This window comes from Lichenostomus cassidix, chromosome 1Ab (assembly GCF_008360975.1).
Source record: "Lichenostomus cassidix isolate B80296 chromosome 1Ab, HeHo_3.0, whole genome shotgun sequence".
Taxonomy (NCBI): Eukaryota; Metazoa; Chordata; class Aves; order Passeriformes; family Meliphagidae; genus Lichenostomus; species Lichenostomus cassidix.
The window spans coordinates 11,396,177-11,411,608 of NC_139481.1; the positions used below are offsets into that span (position 1 = coordinate 11,396,177).

At 40.4% G+C, this 15,432-nt stretch overlaps 2 protein-coding genes across 7 annotated transcripts in view; one reads left to right on the forward strand and one right to left on the reverse strand.

Annotated features, from left to right (window-relative positions):
• Positions 1-6,922, reverse strand: RAD51AP1 (RAD51 associated protein 1). Its single transcript, XM_085049801.1, has 8 exons — positions 6,778-6,922; positions 4,460-4,509; positions 4,087-4,207; positions 3,345-3,454; positions 2,946-3,020; positions 2,161-2,308; positions 1,386-1,522; positions 1-533 (listed from the first exon to the last, which is right to left on the reverse strand). Exons 1-8 carry the CDS (start codon positions 6,894-6,896, stop codon positions 406-408), a joined length of 888 nt encoding a protein of 295 aa, XP_084905927.1. The 5' UTR covers positions 6,897-6,922; the 3' UTR covers positions 1-405.
• FERRY3 (FERRY endosomal RAB5 effector complex subunit 3) overlaps positions 6,844-15,432 on the forward strand; it is a 20,241-nt gene continuing 11,652 nt past the window's right edge. For 2 of the 6 annotated variants that reach the window (XM_085049798.1, XM_085049797.1), the window contains exons 1-9: positions 6,966-7,226; positions 8,134-8,328; positions 8,595-8,740; positions 9,832-10,013; positions 11,155-11,254; positions 11,334-11,455; positions 12,164-12,270; positions 13,828-14,025; positions 15,242-15,370. In XM_085049798.1, coding sequence (XP_084905924.1) covers positions 7,028-7,226; positions 8,134-8,328; positions 8,595-8,740; positions 9,832-10,013; positions 11,155-11,254; positions 11,334-11,455; positions 12,164-12,270; positions 13,828-14,025; positions 15,242-15,370 — 1,378 coding nt within the window. In that variant the 5' untranslated portion in view covers positions 6,966-7,027. The other 4 variants (XM_085049800.1, XM_085049796.1, XM_085049795.1 and 1 more) reach the window with 4 other exon arrangements.

Here is a 15,432-nt window from a genome sequence, read left to right on the forward strand (position 1 = left end):
TCAGACTATAGAAAGCATTTTATTTTAGTTTTTCTCTTTTAAATAGAACATTCTAAAAAACATTTCCCTATCATCCATACTGCCATAGTGCTGTCTAGACTATTTTAATGCCAAGAGTTGAGGTATTAGAAAATTAAAATTATCACAAGCCAACAGGCAACATCTCTGAATATAACACATCAAAAAGCTGGTGGCCCAGATGTCACCTTGTTTAAATAATGCTATTATTCAGGAGCACTTAAGGGTGCCTAGCAATTTGCAGAATAAAAACTCGCCCTAACATGAGACACATCCATAGCAAGAGTCCTCCAAAACGGATGATGCCAGGATGTTGCCCACCCTCTGTTTATCAACAAAACCCTTTCCACAGTCTTTTCCTCTGTGTGGCACTTTGTCACTGACCATTTAACTGCTGGTAGCACTGGGATGGAGTGGTTTGACTCTTGCCAGTCTGGAGAGGCCAAGTCTAAGGCAGTGAGTAGGCGACTTAACAGGAACACATTTCACAGAGGCATTACTGCTTCCTGATGGTGCTGGAAATTATTTTAAAACAAAAAGAAGGTATTAGAAGTTTAAGGGGGAAAAAAAAAATCGTATGATTGTTGTCTTCTAGTAGTTTTGCTAGCAGAACAAAAGAAGCATTCTAAAGAGAGTGCAAAACATTATGAACCACAAAACACAAAAATTACCCACCAGGGATCCATCCCTCTGGGAGCCAGCACAGCAGGAATGGTGCACAGATTAATAAACCAGCCACACAACTGCAGCAACACTGGGCAACTCTTCCCAGCGTCCTGTGCATTTTCAGGCACTCCCCAGAGAAACACTGAATGTAACTCCAACAGGGAAAAGAAGGCTTGAGAGAAAGGAGCCAAACAGAAAGAACCATGTACAGAAAAGAAGAGCAAATACGGAAAAAAAATCAAAGAATCAGGAGTCAGCAGCAGCATGCTCAAACACCTTGACAAAATAAAGCTTCTGAGCATTTGCTTTACTGGAGCAGTCAAAACACTCCAACATTTCTCTAATATTATTTGCATAGAATAGATAATAATTTAGCACATACCAGAGATGAAGAAAGCTTTAATAAGAGAGAAATGGACACAAAAGGATCTTTTGATTAAGATCTGATCTGCAGTTTGGAAAATAACACCATGCAGATAAACGAGTTAAGGATAACGGTGTAAAAGAAGCACAGATATAGCTTTCCTTCCTTTCGCTCTTTTCTGTTTTAAATCTGTCAAAAGAAAATCTTTATAAAAGGTATATAAAGGGCAAGCATTTTCCTGGAATAGTTTATTTTTTTGTTTGCTTTTAGAAGAGATTTCTAAAAACTTAAGTCAACCCATGTATGTGTCTACAATTGCAACCTCACCCATCCATACCTGGTGGTGCCCATTCAGGCTTTTTATCTGTGACAGGACTTGATGTATACAGCAGCTTCCCAGCTGCTTCTGACATCATCTTCTGCCTCGGCTCAGAGTTTTGTCCTGTCATCCAGGAAGGAGAAACCACAGGTGACAATGGGATGGAAAATAAAATTACTTTAGGAAGATGCTTTTTAGTAGAGAAATCGTCACTTAAGACAACAGATCACTGCACAGCAGAAATGATGAGGATGGTACTGTATTATCCCATCTGAGAGAAGCAAATATTTACTCAAACACATCACCTGTCAGGGAGTGACAGAGAGATGGATGCAGCTTCCTTTTCCAAGAAATGAGAATCAGAGGACAGAAAGAAGGGAGGCTACTTCCTTTTTTTAAAATAAGCTTAAACAAAGCCAATTGTGAAAACTCCAACACCTGATGGGTGTCCAGTCACTGTTTCAACACAAACACCAAAAAACAAAAGGAAAAATGAACAGAGCCTTTTTGAAGAGATGAAACTTTCCTGGATAAGAAGGGCAGAAGAAATTTCTCCTGACATACAAATGCAGAGATGCAGCAAAATTTGGCTGGTTTAGGGATGAATAAGCTCCAGTGTTTAAATTTGTAAAAGTGCAATTGAGCTATCAAGAGTATGAGGAGTAATGCTTCAGTAAGGGGGGAGTAAGGGAAAATACAGTCAAAGCATCACAAATTTCACTGAAAATTGAAACAAAATATAAGACATCACATTCAAAGCCCATCTAAAGAGACAGTTTTTGTGGAGAACTTACTGGGTACTGAGTCTGGCTCAGAATCAGGATCATGGTTTCTGTCACCACTATTTACCATCAATTTGTGATGTGCTGGAACTTTGGAGGCTGCTGTCCTTTGCCTCCCATCACCCTCAGATGCATCATCCTCCATAACCTGATTGAGACCTAGAAAACATTAAGTGGCTCAATTAATTCAAATTCAGAGTAAATCAATTCTCCTTCTCTAAACGGATTTGATATTTGAGTCCCCAGAATTCGTTTTGGTAATTTGGAGTTACACTCTACAGAGTGTAACTGACATATTTCACTGACATTTGTTTTCACGTGATTCTCATTTTATTTTCTCATTGTCTAATTTATCAACATTTCTCTGTAATCAGGCTAACAAAAACACAGAAGACCAAAAATAAAAGTGGAAAAATTAAGTTTTAAATGGCACAGCAAATATCTGGTCATGTTTGGTTGATCCTTAAGACATTATGAACCCATTAAGGAGTTGAGGGCTAGGAGTAGCTTCCTGAAGAATTATATAAACTCAGCATCTAAAAATGTCACGTCTGGCATTTCCAATTTGTTACAGATCACACTTTTAGTGATCTGTAACAATCTCACTCAGCAATCCACAGATTTGCCCGTTTCAAGACTAGGACCAAATTTTTAATGAAATAATTGACACATCCTTCAACCTTTATTTAAGATAAAGACTCTTCTTTCCACATCAGTGAAAACCAGAAATCAATGGAAACAAAGAAGAGATAAACTACTTATATGCTCTTTCTGAAAGAGTATGAGAACAACTTACCTAAAAGTTCACTGTCTATGCTGCAGTTGGAAAAGGGGGGTCTCCTTTGTGTATTTTCTGATTCGACATTCTTACCTGTTTTAAGATTCAGGGAAAAACATAAAAAGAAATATTACTATACAAAAAACACATTAGAAAAAGTTATGATATTAAGAAATTAAAATAGCAAAAGTTTTCATCTGTATCTAATTCAAGTATCTATTTGGAAGATCCTATAGAAGAATTACTTTTCTCACACAAAGAAACCCAAGAACATAAGAAAACAGGCAATACCTAGAAACTCTCACTTTCTTGTCATGACACCTTGAAATAAAATATAATTTTCAATCTATTTCACTGTAAAAGAAATTGTTCAAATTCACTGCATATAAATAGTGTTACATGGAACTGTAAAGTAACCTTGCTCTTCTGAATTTTGCACCTCTTGGGGATTTGCAGACTTTTCTTTGACAGATAAGGCTAAGGCAACTTCCAAATCTCTTTTATAAAGTTTGTCATCCAAGGACAACCTGGAGAAAAAATGCCAATATGTTAAATAATAAAACAATTACATGGCTGTTACAGATCTATTTCTATCTCACTAAACTTTTAAAAATTCAGAGACTTGTAAAGAGATTAATATTTCAAAACGTACTTTCTAGCATGCTGTGTTACAAATATTACATTTTGAAATTTTTAGACAAAGTACACACTAATTTTTAAAGCACTCTATACTTAAAAGCGTTATGATCGCAAAACATTGCATATACATACATATATATCTATACACACTATATATATATGAACTATTAACTGGCATCATCACATTTGCTTGAAATGCCACACCAAAATGTAATACTTAAACACAACTTTACTAATAAAAATTAGCTTTCTCTTTTTCATTGACACTGACAGCATCTTCCTTTAAATATATTCTTTTGGAAGAAATCAAACTTCTCTCTTTATATTTCTCTCATTTAGGAGTCCCTTAAAATCTCAGAATTTTTAGTTATTTGCAAGTGGATCAATAAAGCTCAAAATCTTTATTACAATCATGTATTAGTTGTTCTCAGCTGCTTAAAACTCTAGGGGAAAAGAAACCAAACCTAAATACTCTTACTGAAATCCAGTTTTACACAGAGTTGACCACAACATTTTTTACCTTTTAGTAAGTGTCCGTGGTGGAGTCTCTTCTTTGGATGACTTTTTTTGCTTCTCTTTTTTCTCCTTCGCTTCCTTGAGCTGTGTTCTGGATTTTTTGCTTGAAGGTGCAAAGTCTTCATCTGTTGGAAAACAGCAACAAAATCTGATGAGTTTTCCTATATTCTTAAATGTCATACTTATGTTTCATTGCACACTGAAAATACATCAAAATAACATTTTTTGGAAATGAATTCTATTTTAAAAGAACACAACTATAACTGCCCTATCCTTAAATGTATATAAAACGAAAATTCAGCAGACTTCTTTTGCATGTGCTTTTATGTAAGAGGCAATGATTTAAAATTCTTGATGTACAAGAACATACCACTTACCATCATCTTCCAAATCCCCAAACTGAGAATAATTGACAACTTTCTTGTTCCTGTGGGAAAAAAAAAAATTTAAAAAGTAAAAGATTCACTATTAATCCTTTCTGAGTGAGCATCTTGATTTGTTAAACACTTGATTTTCAGGTAAATCATATTTTGCAAGGAAAAAAAGGCAATATATCTTCAGGTGTACAGGATTACGGAATCGTAGATTATCTTAAATCGGAAGGGATCCACAAGCATCACCCAGCCCAACTCCTGGCCCTTCTCAGGACACCCCAACAATCCCACCCTGTGCCTGAGAGCATTGTCCAAATGCTGCAGGAGCTCCGGCAGCCTCGGGGCTGTGACTATTCCCCGGACATCTGTTTCAGTGCCCACCACCCTCTGGGGGAAGAACGTTTTCCTGATATCCAGCCTAAATCTTCCCTGACACAGCTCCAGCCATTCCCTCAGGTCTTGTCACTGGTCACAGAGGGCAGAGATAAACCTACAACCAGTGCAACTGTACAGGATGGGTTATTCAGAACAGCTTGTAGATTTTTTTAAAAAGACTGCATGTATGGGAAGATGAAATAAGAAAGCCTTATAAATATGATTACCTGGCAGAAGATGCTGAGAATATGGAGACTGAAATGAAGGCAAACTTTGAGTTACCAACCCCAGTTACTGAACAACTAGAAAACAATGGTATGGCCGACATAAGGTAATCCCCCTCTTGATGAAACAATACCCTCTGCCTGCAGGCAGGTCCCAGGGTCAGAGCAGACCCTGCCTCCTTGGCAGAGGGTCCAAAAAGCAGTTTTTAGGGTTTAAAATATAACGCCGTATGGTAATGCGATGATTCTTGTAGGTTGTATGTAAATGTTGTAGGATTTGTAGCTTGTTCTAGATTGGTTAATGAAAATTGAACATTCAACACAGAAGATGATTTATTGTATTGTAAACGGCAGCTCATGCTCTTGGTATCGATATCTCTCTCTCTCTCTCTCTTGCTTCTCTGACCTGCTTTAGGCTGCATCTTGCAGCCCCTGGCAGCTCTCCTACACCCACGCCCTTTCACAATAAACCCCATGCTCTAAGATCTGACTTCAGAGATCTCTCGTCTCTGTCCCGACCATCCGAAACCGACAAACAGACCTTCTAATCCTACAGATCTACAAATCTTACAACTGGACACCCTCTGGACAATCCGTTCAGGGCTCAGTCACTGCACAGGACAGAAATTCTGCCTTGTGTCCAGGGGGAACTTCCTGGGCATCAGTTCCTGACTGTTGTAAAGGCTGTGCTGGGCCCCTGGAGCAGAGCCTGGCCCTGCTCAGAGCCCTCCCTGCAACCAGGGACAGACAGGGATGAAGGCTCCTCTCAGCTGGGGCTCCTCTGGAGGCTGAACAGCCCCAGCTCCCTCAGCCTTTCCCTGTAAGAGATGCTCCAGTCCCTATGAATCATCTCTGCAGCCTCCACTGGCCCCACTCCAGCAGCTCCATGTCCCTTCTGTCCAGGTCCCTCTGAAAGGCTGCACAGCACCCCAGGATATGGGCAACTCCTGCCAGCTTTGTGTCATCAGTGAACTGCTGAGGAGACATCAACCCCCTCATCCAAGTAATGGATGAGCAACTTAAACAACACTAGATCCAGTATTACCCCACCTGCAGAACTGCCTCCAGCCCTGGAGCCCAGCATAGGAAGGACATGGAGCTGCTGGAGCCAGTCCAGACAAGGGACACCAAGGGGATCAGAGGGATGGAGCAGCTCTGCTGTGAGAAAAGGCTGAGAGAATTTGGGATCGTTCAACCTGGAGAAGAGAAGCTTTGGGGTGACCTCATTGTGGCCTTCCAGTGCCTGAAGGGAGCCTATAGGAAAGATGGAGAGAGACCCTTTACAAGGGCCTGGAGTGACAGGACAAGGGGCAATGGCTTCAAACTGACAGAGAGGAGGTTCAAATTGAATATTGTTCCCTTTTGAGAATGCTAAGGCTCTGCCACAGTTGCCCAAAGAAGCTGTGGCTGCCCCATGCTTCGAAGTGTCCAGGCTAGATGAGGCTTGGAGCAACATGGGGGAGTGGAAGATGCTCCTGTCCTATGGCAGGGGCATTGGAATGGGATGATCTTTAAGGTCCCTTCCAACGCAGACCATTTTACGACAGAATCCCTGGAGACATCACTAATGCCAGGCCTCCAACACGACCCTGCGCCACTGATCACCACTGCTCCGGGATCCGCGATCCGCTGGTCCGCTGGAAGGGAAAAGGATCACCCTGGAACCTACAGAGGCCCCGACGGGAGCGGGGAGCCCCTCGTCCCACCCCCCGGCAGACGTACCTCCTGCTCGGCCGCGCCATCCCCGCCGGCGCTGGCGCTGCTCGGCACGTTCGCCACGGGAGCAGGGCCGAATCTTCCGCTCCGGACGCGCAGCTGCGATGACGCGTAAGGCGGAACATTCCCCGGCCCTCCCTTCCCCGCGGCCCGGTTAACCCGCGGCTGCCCGCCCGGAGCCAGGTGAGCTGGGGCGGGCCGGGCATGGCTGGGAGGCTCCTGGTGCCCGCGGGCGCTGCCGCAGCCAGAGGAGGGAATGAGCTACACCGGGAGCTGCCCGAAGCGGGGAGGGGGCAGCTGGGATCCCCCGGGCCGTGCCCTGCTGGCTTTGATCCTGCTTTTCCAGGAGCAGGAGGTGGCGCTTTGGGACACGGGCTTTGTCCCCCTCTCACTCTCCATCACCTTCCTCCCCATCTCCTCCCTGCATCGGGGAGCAGCAGAAAGAGCTTGGTCGGGTTTGTGTTTCTTTCTGAATGTTTCCCTTTGCATCCTACTCCCAGAGGGGCCGGGACACTGCCTCTCTTCAGTATCGGCGCTGAGGTGTTTGTGAGATTGACTTGTTTAATCTGTGTTCAACACGTTTGTTCACAGAAAACCCACCCCAAAAAAATCCACAAACCCTAAACCCATGAATTCTGCTGTAGAATTTTTAATTGTTGTTGTTTTTTCTTCTCGAGCTGTGGTTTTTACCACTGGAAAGGGTTCAGCTGAAGCAATGTGTCCAGCTTGGCAGGTGGTCTAAACAGAGGGATATGAATGAGCAGAGGAGCACAGTGGAGGGGAAAAATACCAGCACAGATACGTGCTCCCAGCCCGTGTTTTCATTCTGCGCAGTTCCCTTGCATCTCTTTTGGCTTATTTTTAATACAGGGTACAGCATGACAAAATCAGCTCTTTCTAAATATCATTGCAAATATCTGTTCCCCCACTCCCCAGGCCTAGCACCTGCAGAAAGGAAGAAATAAAATCACTATGCACTGTGAAGGATTTCAGCTTTTGAGACATCCGTGGCAGAAGTCAGAGTATTTAAATTAGTTTTCTCTTTATCAGGATTCCCATCTGCCCTGGTTCTGCTTTTAAGTCAGAGGATTCCTAATTTTTAAGAGTAATTACCCAAATTCATATACTGACACACTCAAATAGATTTTACAATCACTTCATAGTTTGGAAACTGTTTTTTATGCTTCAATTCCAGCTGTGTGTGTTTGGAAGTCAAAACTGAGTATCTATGAAAATTTAGGGATGATTTATCTATGAAAATTCTTGGCTGTTAATTATTGACAAAGCCATGTGTTTCATTAGCATTTTTTTACTTCTGATTTTGCAAGAATGTAATTCTTGCTACTGTCATTTCTGTTGCAGGAAACCAGCACAAGAGGATGAAGCCTAATAAAGGAAAGACTTTCACAAGGGAAAGAGACTATGTGTACAAATTCAGTGCTGGAAATGAACATTTGGTGCTTACTGTGCCTCTCAAATTCCCTGTGCAAGAGAATATCAGTCATTTGCATGGACGTCTGATGGTTCTGCACAACCTGCCATGCTTTATAGAAAATGGTATGAATCAATTTCCTAAGTTAATGTCATGTATCCTTGTCCACAGGTGTTTTATAGTTTGCTTTAAGAAACCAAAAGAATGCTGTTTTACTAGAACAGTGCTTAAAAAAATTGGTTTTTAAACAGCAAAACATCATAGAAAATTGCTGTCAGTACTAGCAAGTGCTAGCAAGGAAAAGTTTTCAGGTGAAAAACTGTATGTATAGATTTCCTGGAAGATTGCCAATGTGTTCTGTTGATGGACTATTTTCTTCTTGTTGTAATAGACCTGAAGCAATCTCTTAGCAAGTTTGTAGAAGAGAAAACTGTAAAAGATTATGACAGAGAAGCTGAAGTGGCTCTGGAAGCAGTGAAATCAGGAAAAGTACACATCAACGAGCTGGCAGATACTTGGGCTAAAGCTTATAAAGAGGTAAGATTAAGGCTGGAAAGTGAATATTCAGGGCTTGTTTTATGAGAGTATGTGTGTGTGCACAATCAGTGAAGATGAAAACTTAAACTGGAATTCATTTTTACTAATCAATTATTACAGTTTTTTCTTTTTATCTGAAAGTGAGCATTAAGTCTTCATCCTACAAGTTTTTGGTCAAGTTTTCCTTGAATTTAGTAGACTCAAAACATACAAGATGGAGAGGCAAATGGTTTGTTCATTTAATAGCTGATACTCAGAAAAAACCAGATACAAAGCTTGTAGTGCCTTAGAATTAAAACAAGAGGTAATAAAGTGATACTCCTATCCTAAATCTCAGTCACAGCAATTAAGGCTAGAAGGGGAAAGTGTACAGTTGAGAGAGACTTTCCAGTTAATTTTTTGAGTTCGTGTGACTATTTCACATTATTTAGGAAGGATGAGGCTTTAGCTGGAATGATGTTTCCAGTTTTGCATGTCATCTTTAAAGTAGTGGAATGGAACAGAGCTGAAGGAGTCCTAGTGAAGAGAAAAAAAGAATGAAAAACCTGCACTATTTGGGGAAGGGTTTGCAGGAATTGAATTTGCTTCTCATGTAATGTAGAAAAATGTGAAAAATTCCATAAAGAGCTTGCAAAGCTGGTGTCTTTGGGCCATTCTTTGTTCAATAAGAATAGCTTTTCTTAAATCAGTGTTATTGGTCAGATTCTTAGTGATATCAGAGGTTAGTCATCCGTACTAAAAAAGCATTTATGTTTGTACAGATGCTGGTTTTGACTTTATCTAAAATTCATTAGGTACAAATATTATTGTGGACAGGGCTGCTCTTTCCAGATTAGTGTTGTGTGAAAAGTGGTAATTCCTCACTGTAGTCCAAACCTCAATGACTTTGACTTCAGTTGCTTTGAAATAGAAAGCATGGGAAAGAAGAAAATTGAAAGCTAAAATAGAATACAGAACGCTTAAATTAGGAAAGATAATTTATATATGGTAAAGGCTGTGTGTGTGCCTCCATGGTTTTACCCCACCTTTTTGAGGGATCCTTTTATGTCCTAAAAGGAACCTTATACTTTAAAATCTCTTATTTTCTTTAGACAACGTTAGAGCATGCCAAACCTGAAGAAACCAGCTGGGATGAAGATTTTGCAGATGTTTATCATGATCTGATCCATTCTCCAGCTTCTGAAATGCTGTTAAACCTAGAACACAATTATTTTGTTAGCATCTCGGAATTAATAAGTGAAAGGGATGTGGAACTGAAAAAACTACGGGAAAGGTATTCTTTTTTTTTTCTAATGTGTTCCTCTCTCATATTAAATAGGGGTGCATGCCCTTGGGTGTGTCAACTTGTAGGGCAACATGTGTAACTTGCATTTGTCTGTATAAACCCAAAGTCCTTCAATGCTTGGCTGGCACAAGACCATGTAGAGATAGGACAAGGGGGAATGGCTTCCAATTGAAAGAGTGGAAATTTAGATTGGGTATTAGGAAAAAATTCTTTACTCAGGGGGGGATGAGGCCCTGGCACAGGTTGCCCAGAGAAGCTGTGGCTGCTCCTGGATCCCTGGAAATGTTCAAGGCCAGGTTGGATGGGGCTTGGAGCAATCTGGTCTGGTGGAAGGCATCCCTGCCATGACGGGCTGGAATGAGATGAGCCTTTCTGTTCTTTCCAGCCCAAACCATTCCAGGATTCTGTAATAAAATTAGGGTCAGCTATCTTATATTATTAGTTTAATGGCCTTTTATTATTTTCAGTGATTGAGGAGAATATAAATTTTGATTTCCAGAAAGTGTTGAGTTCCTGAGTTCTGGGATAAGCTTGGATAGCTGCAGGTGACTCCTTTGTCCACAAGAGGGAACACATTGAATGTGGATTTTTCTTTTTTTGTGCCAGAGTAATTTCAGTAGGTCTGTTTTAGCATTCTGGGTGGCAATATTCATCTTGAGCTGTGTGTGTTTAAGCTCACATTACACAGTGCATATCAGTTCATACTATGATTTCTTCTACACTGAATTGAACAGATTTCTAATTTAGGGGTAAATGTTGCCAGTAAGGTGTTAGCAAAGCTTTTTGCTGCTCACTGACTGTTCTCAAGTGTGCATATAGAAGAAAGAGCAGTAATGTTGTAGAGCTGAGGTGTGATGTAGTTGTGTATTGACGCTGTTGGAATTTATCACGTCTCTGTTAGAATTTATCACATTCCTATGTTGGTGAGAGCTGAGACTGTCCCAAATGAGCATAAATGGTGCTCTGTTTACACAAGAGCTGACTTGAGTCCCTGACCCTTAAGTCCAGTTTGTTTTGTGGATATTCATTGTTAAATCTGTGATCAGTAACAAACAACCAAGTAAGTGTTGTATCACAACAAAGGGTGTTCTGCTGCCACTCTTGAAATCTGCATTTGCTTCTCTTTCAGGCAAGGAGCTGAAATGGATAAAGTGATGCAGGAACTTGGGAAATCACTGACTGACCAGGATGTGAATTCCTTAGCTGCTCAACATTTTGAGTCTCAGCAGGTAACTAGAATATGTCATGCACATAATCACCTTAAAAAGAATATCCAAACCACTCAAATTATCACTGTTCTCCTGTCAGGATTTGGAGAACAAATGGACCAATGAATTAAAACAGACTACCGCTATCCAGAAGCAGGAATATCAGGAATGGGTGATAAAGCTTCATCAGGACCTAAAGAATCCACACAACAGCTCAGTCAGGTATTTAATTCTTCTGTGTAATAGCTCAGCTGTGTAATTCTTCAGCTGTAATAGTTCAGAGGATTTGCATTTACATAATCTTTTAAATAGGATATTACAGTCCTATTCATTAGGATTATGATAGTATCTATACAATAATTTAAATAGAATAATCAAAGTAAATAAAAGGCAAATAAACCAGCATAGTTAAATATGAATAATTTTAGGAGCTTCTTCATGGTGTGATGTTACAACCTCTCTGTACCAGAAAGTGTTGTAATGCACTAAACTACAGCTTGAGTTGAGGGGAATTTCCTCCTATTTTACCTTTATTTCCTACGTCTGTTTTAAACACTGTTTCACAGGGCTTTCTGTTACCACCTAAGGATGTTCTGTAGAATAATGGTACCTTAATAAATGGTAACATTTTTTAAATGGAATTTTTTAATGTGAACACTATTTTATAACTAGGTATTGTGACTTATTTTTATTTCTCAATCTTGGAGTGCTTTACAAATGAGCCAAGCAATGTAAATCTAACTGTGGAGTCTACTCTTGCTGCTGCCAGGAAGATAAAGGTGAAACCTCACGTGAGCAGAGCTCACGCTCATAGGTCTGGTCCCCTGGTTTCCACAGACCAATTGAGAAGACTCAGGATAACTTGCCCAAGGTTTTTGGTCCTGAACAAAAATTAGGATAAACTTTCCAGTACTTTTCTCATTATTTTAGTGATGAAATAAAAGTTCAGCCCAGCCAACTGGGGGAATCTGTGGAAGGAAATGTGAGAATTTATGAAGAACAAAGGCTGTTAGAAGAAAGCTTTACTATTCACTTAGGTAAGTGAAGTACACCAAACGTAATAACAGCTGCTAGTAATGTATCCAAGACACATATTATTTACAGTATTTAGCAGTCAGCGTATATAATCTGCAGTTTGTAATTGTTTTATGTTCATTCTTTACATATGTAAGAGAACAGCCTGGTGTAAACTGTATCAAGCAGTATCTGGAATAGGCTTAATGGGAACCATTCTAGAAGCAAATTTTTATCGCCTCTGGCAGGGTGACTCATGTAAAAAAGCACAGCAACAGCAAAAGACCTATTGCTTAAGAATGATACTTCAACTTTTCTTACATTTGGTAGAAAATGTGTTTACTAAGTTCAATTCCCATGATCAGTTGACAGCAGAATAGATACTTGAAATTCATATTTTTTGCTTGTGCAATAGAGTCTTCTTGTGCTGTTTTGAGCATATTATGTTGTGAAGGAGTGGTTTAGGTCACTTGAAAAATCACCAGCAAAGGCATCAGCCAAAACAGGTTTGATAAAAATTTGCAAAAGAGCGAAGAAGTTCAAAGGCAAGGTTCACTCTATTACTATATAGGTAAAGCACACAAAGGAAAATTGGATTATAATCAAATCTGAAATTATTTAGGCAGAGATGGGCAACAAGAATCCTCCCAGTATCACAAACGTGGCAGTTTGCAAGCTCTAAGAGGCATCTCTGTCAGAGGGAGATGCTGGTGAAGCCTGCTGTGGGTGCAGGAAAGCTCAAAGGACATCCCTTAGTACCGTTGTCCATAGGGTCATAAAATGATTGGCTTGAGTAATTTGGAAAATGTTCATCCTCAAGTTGAATTGCTGGAGTTTTCAAAACAGCTAGAAGTTGTTTCCAAAACTCCAGCAGCAGTGGTACTGTTTCCCTTGGGCCATGGGTCAGGTAAGGAATGTTTCCTTCCCCAGGCTGTCAGGGGCTGACTGATTATCGCTTCCCCTCCATGCAGTTCCCACTTTGGCCGTGCAGCAATTCCTGGGATGGTCAAGGGATACCTCACCACCCAACCCATTGCACAAATGCCAGGGCATAACAGGAGTTTGTGGAGTGGTTCTGGGGAAGGGTGGGAAAGGATACACCACCACACATTGATATGTCATCCCTGGCTTTGCAATATTCCTCAGGAAGAATTTCTTCCCAGAAGGGGTTGGAAGGGGCTTCCCTGGGGGTTGGAGGAGTCCCCATCCCTGGAGGTGTCCGAGGAAGGCCTGGACATGACACTTGGTGCTCTGGGCTGGGTGAGAAGGTGGGGATCAGTCAAAGGATGGACTTGATGACTTTGGAAGTCTTTTCCAACCTTAATAATTCTGTGATTCTGCAATGGCAGCAAGGCTCATTTCAAGCATGAACAAGCCTCACTTTGTGAAAACACTGTGTTTTTATTGCTACTTTGCAAATTGCTCATGTTTCTAAAACTGAGTGTGTGGCTAAAAGCTTTGGTTGTTACTGGTTACAGTTCCCTTAGGGATCTTTAGAGAAGCACTTTGTTCCCTTGCGTTTCAATCCCAGTCCTGAGTTTAATCTTCTCCTGGGATTAAGCCACATGTGTTCTGTGCAGGAGCTCAGTTGAAGACCATGCACAACCTGAGACTGCTGAGAGCTGATATGCTGGACTTTTGCAAACACAAGCGCAATCACCGCAGTGGAGTGAAGCTCCACAGGCTTCAGACTGCAATGTCCCTCTACTCAGCTTCCCTCTGTGGCCTGGTGTTACTGGTGGATAACAGGATCAGTTCATACAGTGGAATCAAAAGAGGTGAGCCCTCTAATGGGGTATATCATCTGAGGGAAAATGAATAAAATAATAAGGATAAAATCTTGTTGTCTTCTCTCACAGAAAAATAATCATTGTAAAATTAAAATTCAGTGGAGTCACTAATGTTTTGGATATGGTATTGCAAAAGGGTAACAAATGCAAAAAGAGATAAGGATGAGGATGGTGGACAGTGTTGTGCTGTTATCTGTCATCTCTTCCCTATATTTTGTGTCTGAGTAACATACTGAAGAGGACCCTTAAATGTTGATTTTGCTGCCTTAGGCAAATTTTTTACAGGCGCTTCTAACTCTCCAATACCAGATTATCACAATGAAACATATTTGCAAAAATGAAAAAGGAATATGCTCATTTAAAGTGATAAGTAAATGTATAAAAATACCATGTGCTTTTGATACTGTGAATGCCATTAAAAATGAACAATAGGAATATTACTTCCCTACTACTGGAAAGTTTGATTAATAGGCATTTTAAGCTCATTTATTCTGAGTAACTGGGCACTGTGATGGTGTTTTCTATCAAGGTTAACCAATAAAACTTATGTTTATTCCTGTTTGACATTCCCACCTCCATCTTGAACTTTAATACCAAAATACTCACACTTGCAAGGTCTTTTTTTGTCTACTACTTCTTATTCTTGCATGCCATAAAAAAAAATACTGTGGTAGTTGATATTTTCTGGAAAGAGTTGGAATTAGGCTTGTAGCAAGAAGAAGAGGGAAGTGTACCAGGAAAAACTGCAGTTGCATTTGTGCTGATGATGGTTCCCAAGTTGTTCAGTTGTAACAGTATTATTTTGTTCTTGTATTTATTTGCAGTTACTTTTTTAATTGCTTAAATATTTAAATTAATAACAAAAGGGGAAGATTTGTTTTTATGCTAAATTTCAGGCGATGAGAGAGGACAGACATTTAAATAATACACTTAAAAACTAAATTGCATCTTCAAGCCACCAGCTAGATCCTGCAGCCACAGTCAATGGGAAAGTATGTCATAATCATGTAATAATCTGTAAAATAATGTCATAATCTGTAAAATATAATCCTCAGTAAATTTTAGGAGAGGAGTCCAGCAGGGCTTTATCTGCTTTTGGGGGCATTGCCTTTATGGCTGGATTTACTTGATCAGTAGAGTAGAATTATATAATATTACTGAACACAACCTCAGAACATGCATTTCAATTTTATTTTCTTCCTAGATTTCGCAACCGTTTGCCAAGAATGCACAGATTTCCATTTTCCTGGAATCCAAGAACAACTTGAAATTGTCCAGAAGGCGGTACTTAAGGCCAGAGCACAGCGTAGCAGCAAGAAAAAAAGACACCATGGTCAGTGACAACCACAATTACCCATCTTGAAATAGAACCGTGGTCAGCTGGATGTTTGTGGG

Excerpts from the sequence above, each read along its gene's own strand:
- RAD51AP1 (XM_085049801.1), bottom strand. The coding sequence starts at position 6,896 with ATGTTCCGCCTTACGCGTCATCGCAGCTGCGCGTCCGGAGCGGAAGAT. Across the intron at positions 3,455-4,086 it reads CCACGGACACTTACTAAAAG|GTTGTCCTTGGATGACAAAC; the intron begins GTAAAAAATGTT and ends TTTTTTCTCCAG. Across the intron at positions 534-1,385 it reads GCCTGAATGGGCACCACCAG|CACCATCAGGAAGCAGTAAT; the intron begins GTATGGATGGGT and ends AATAATTTCCAG.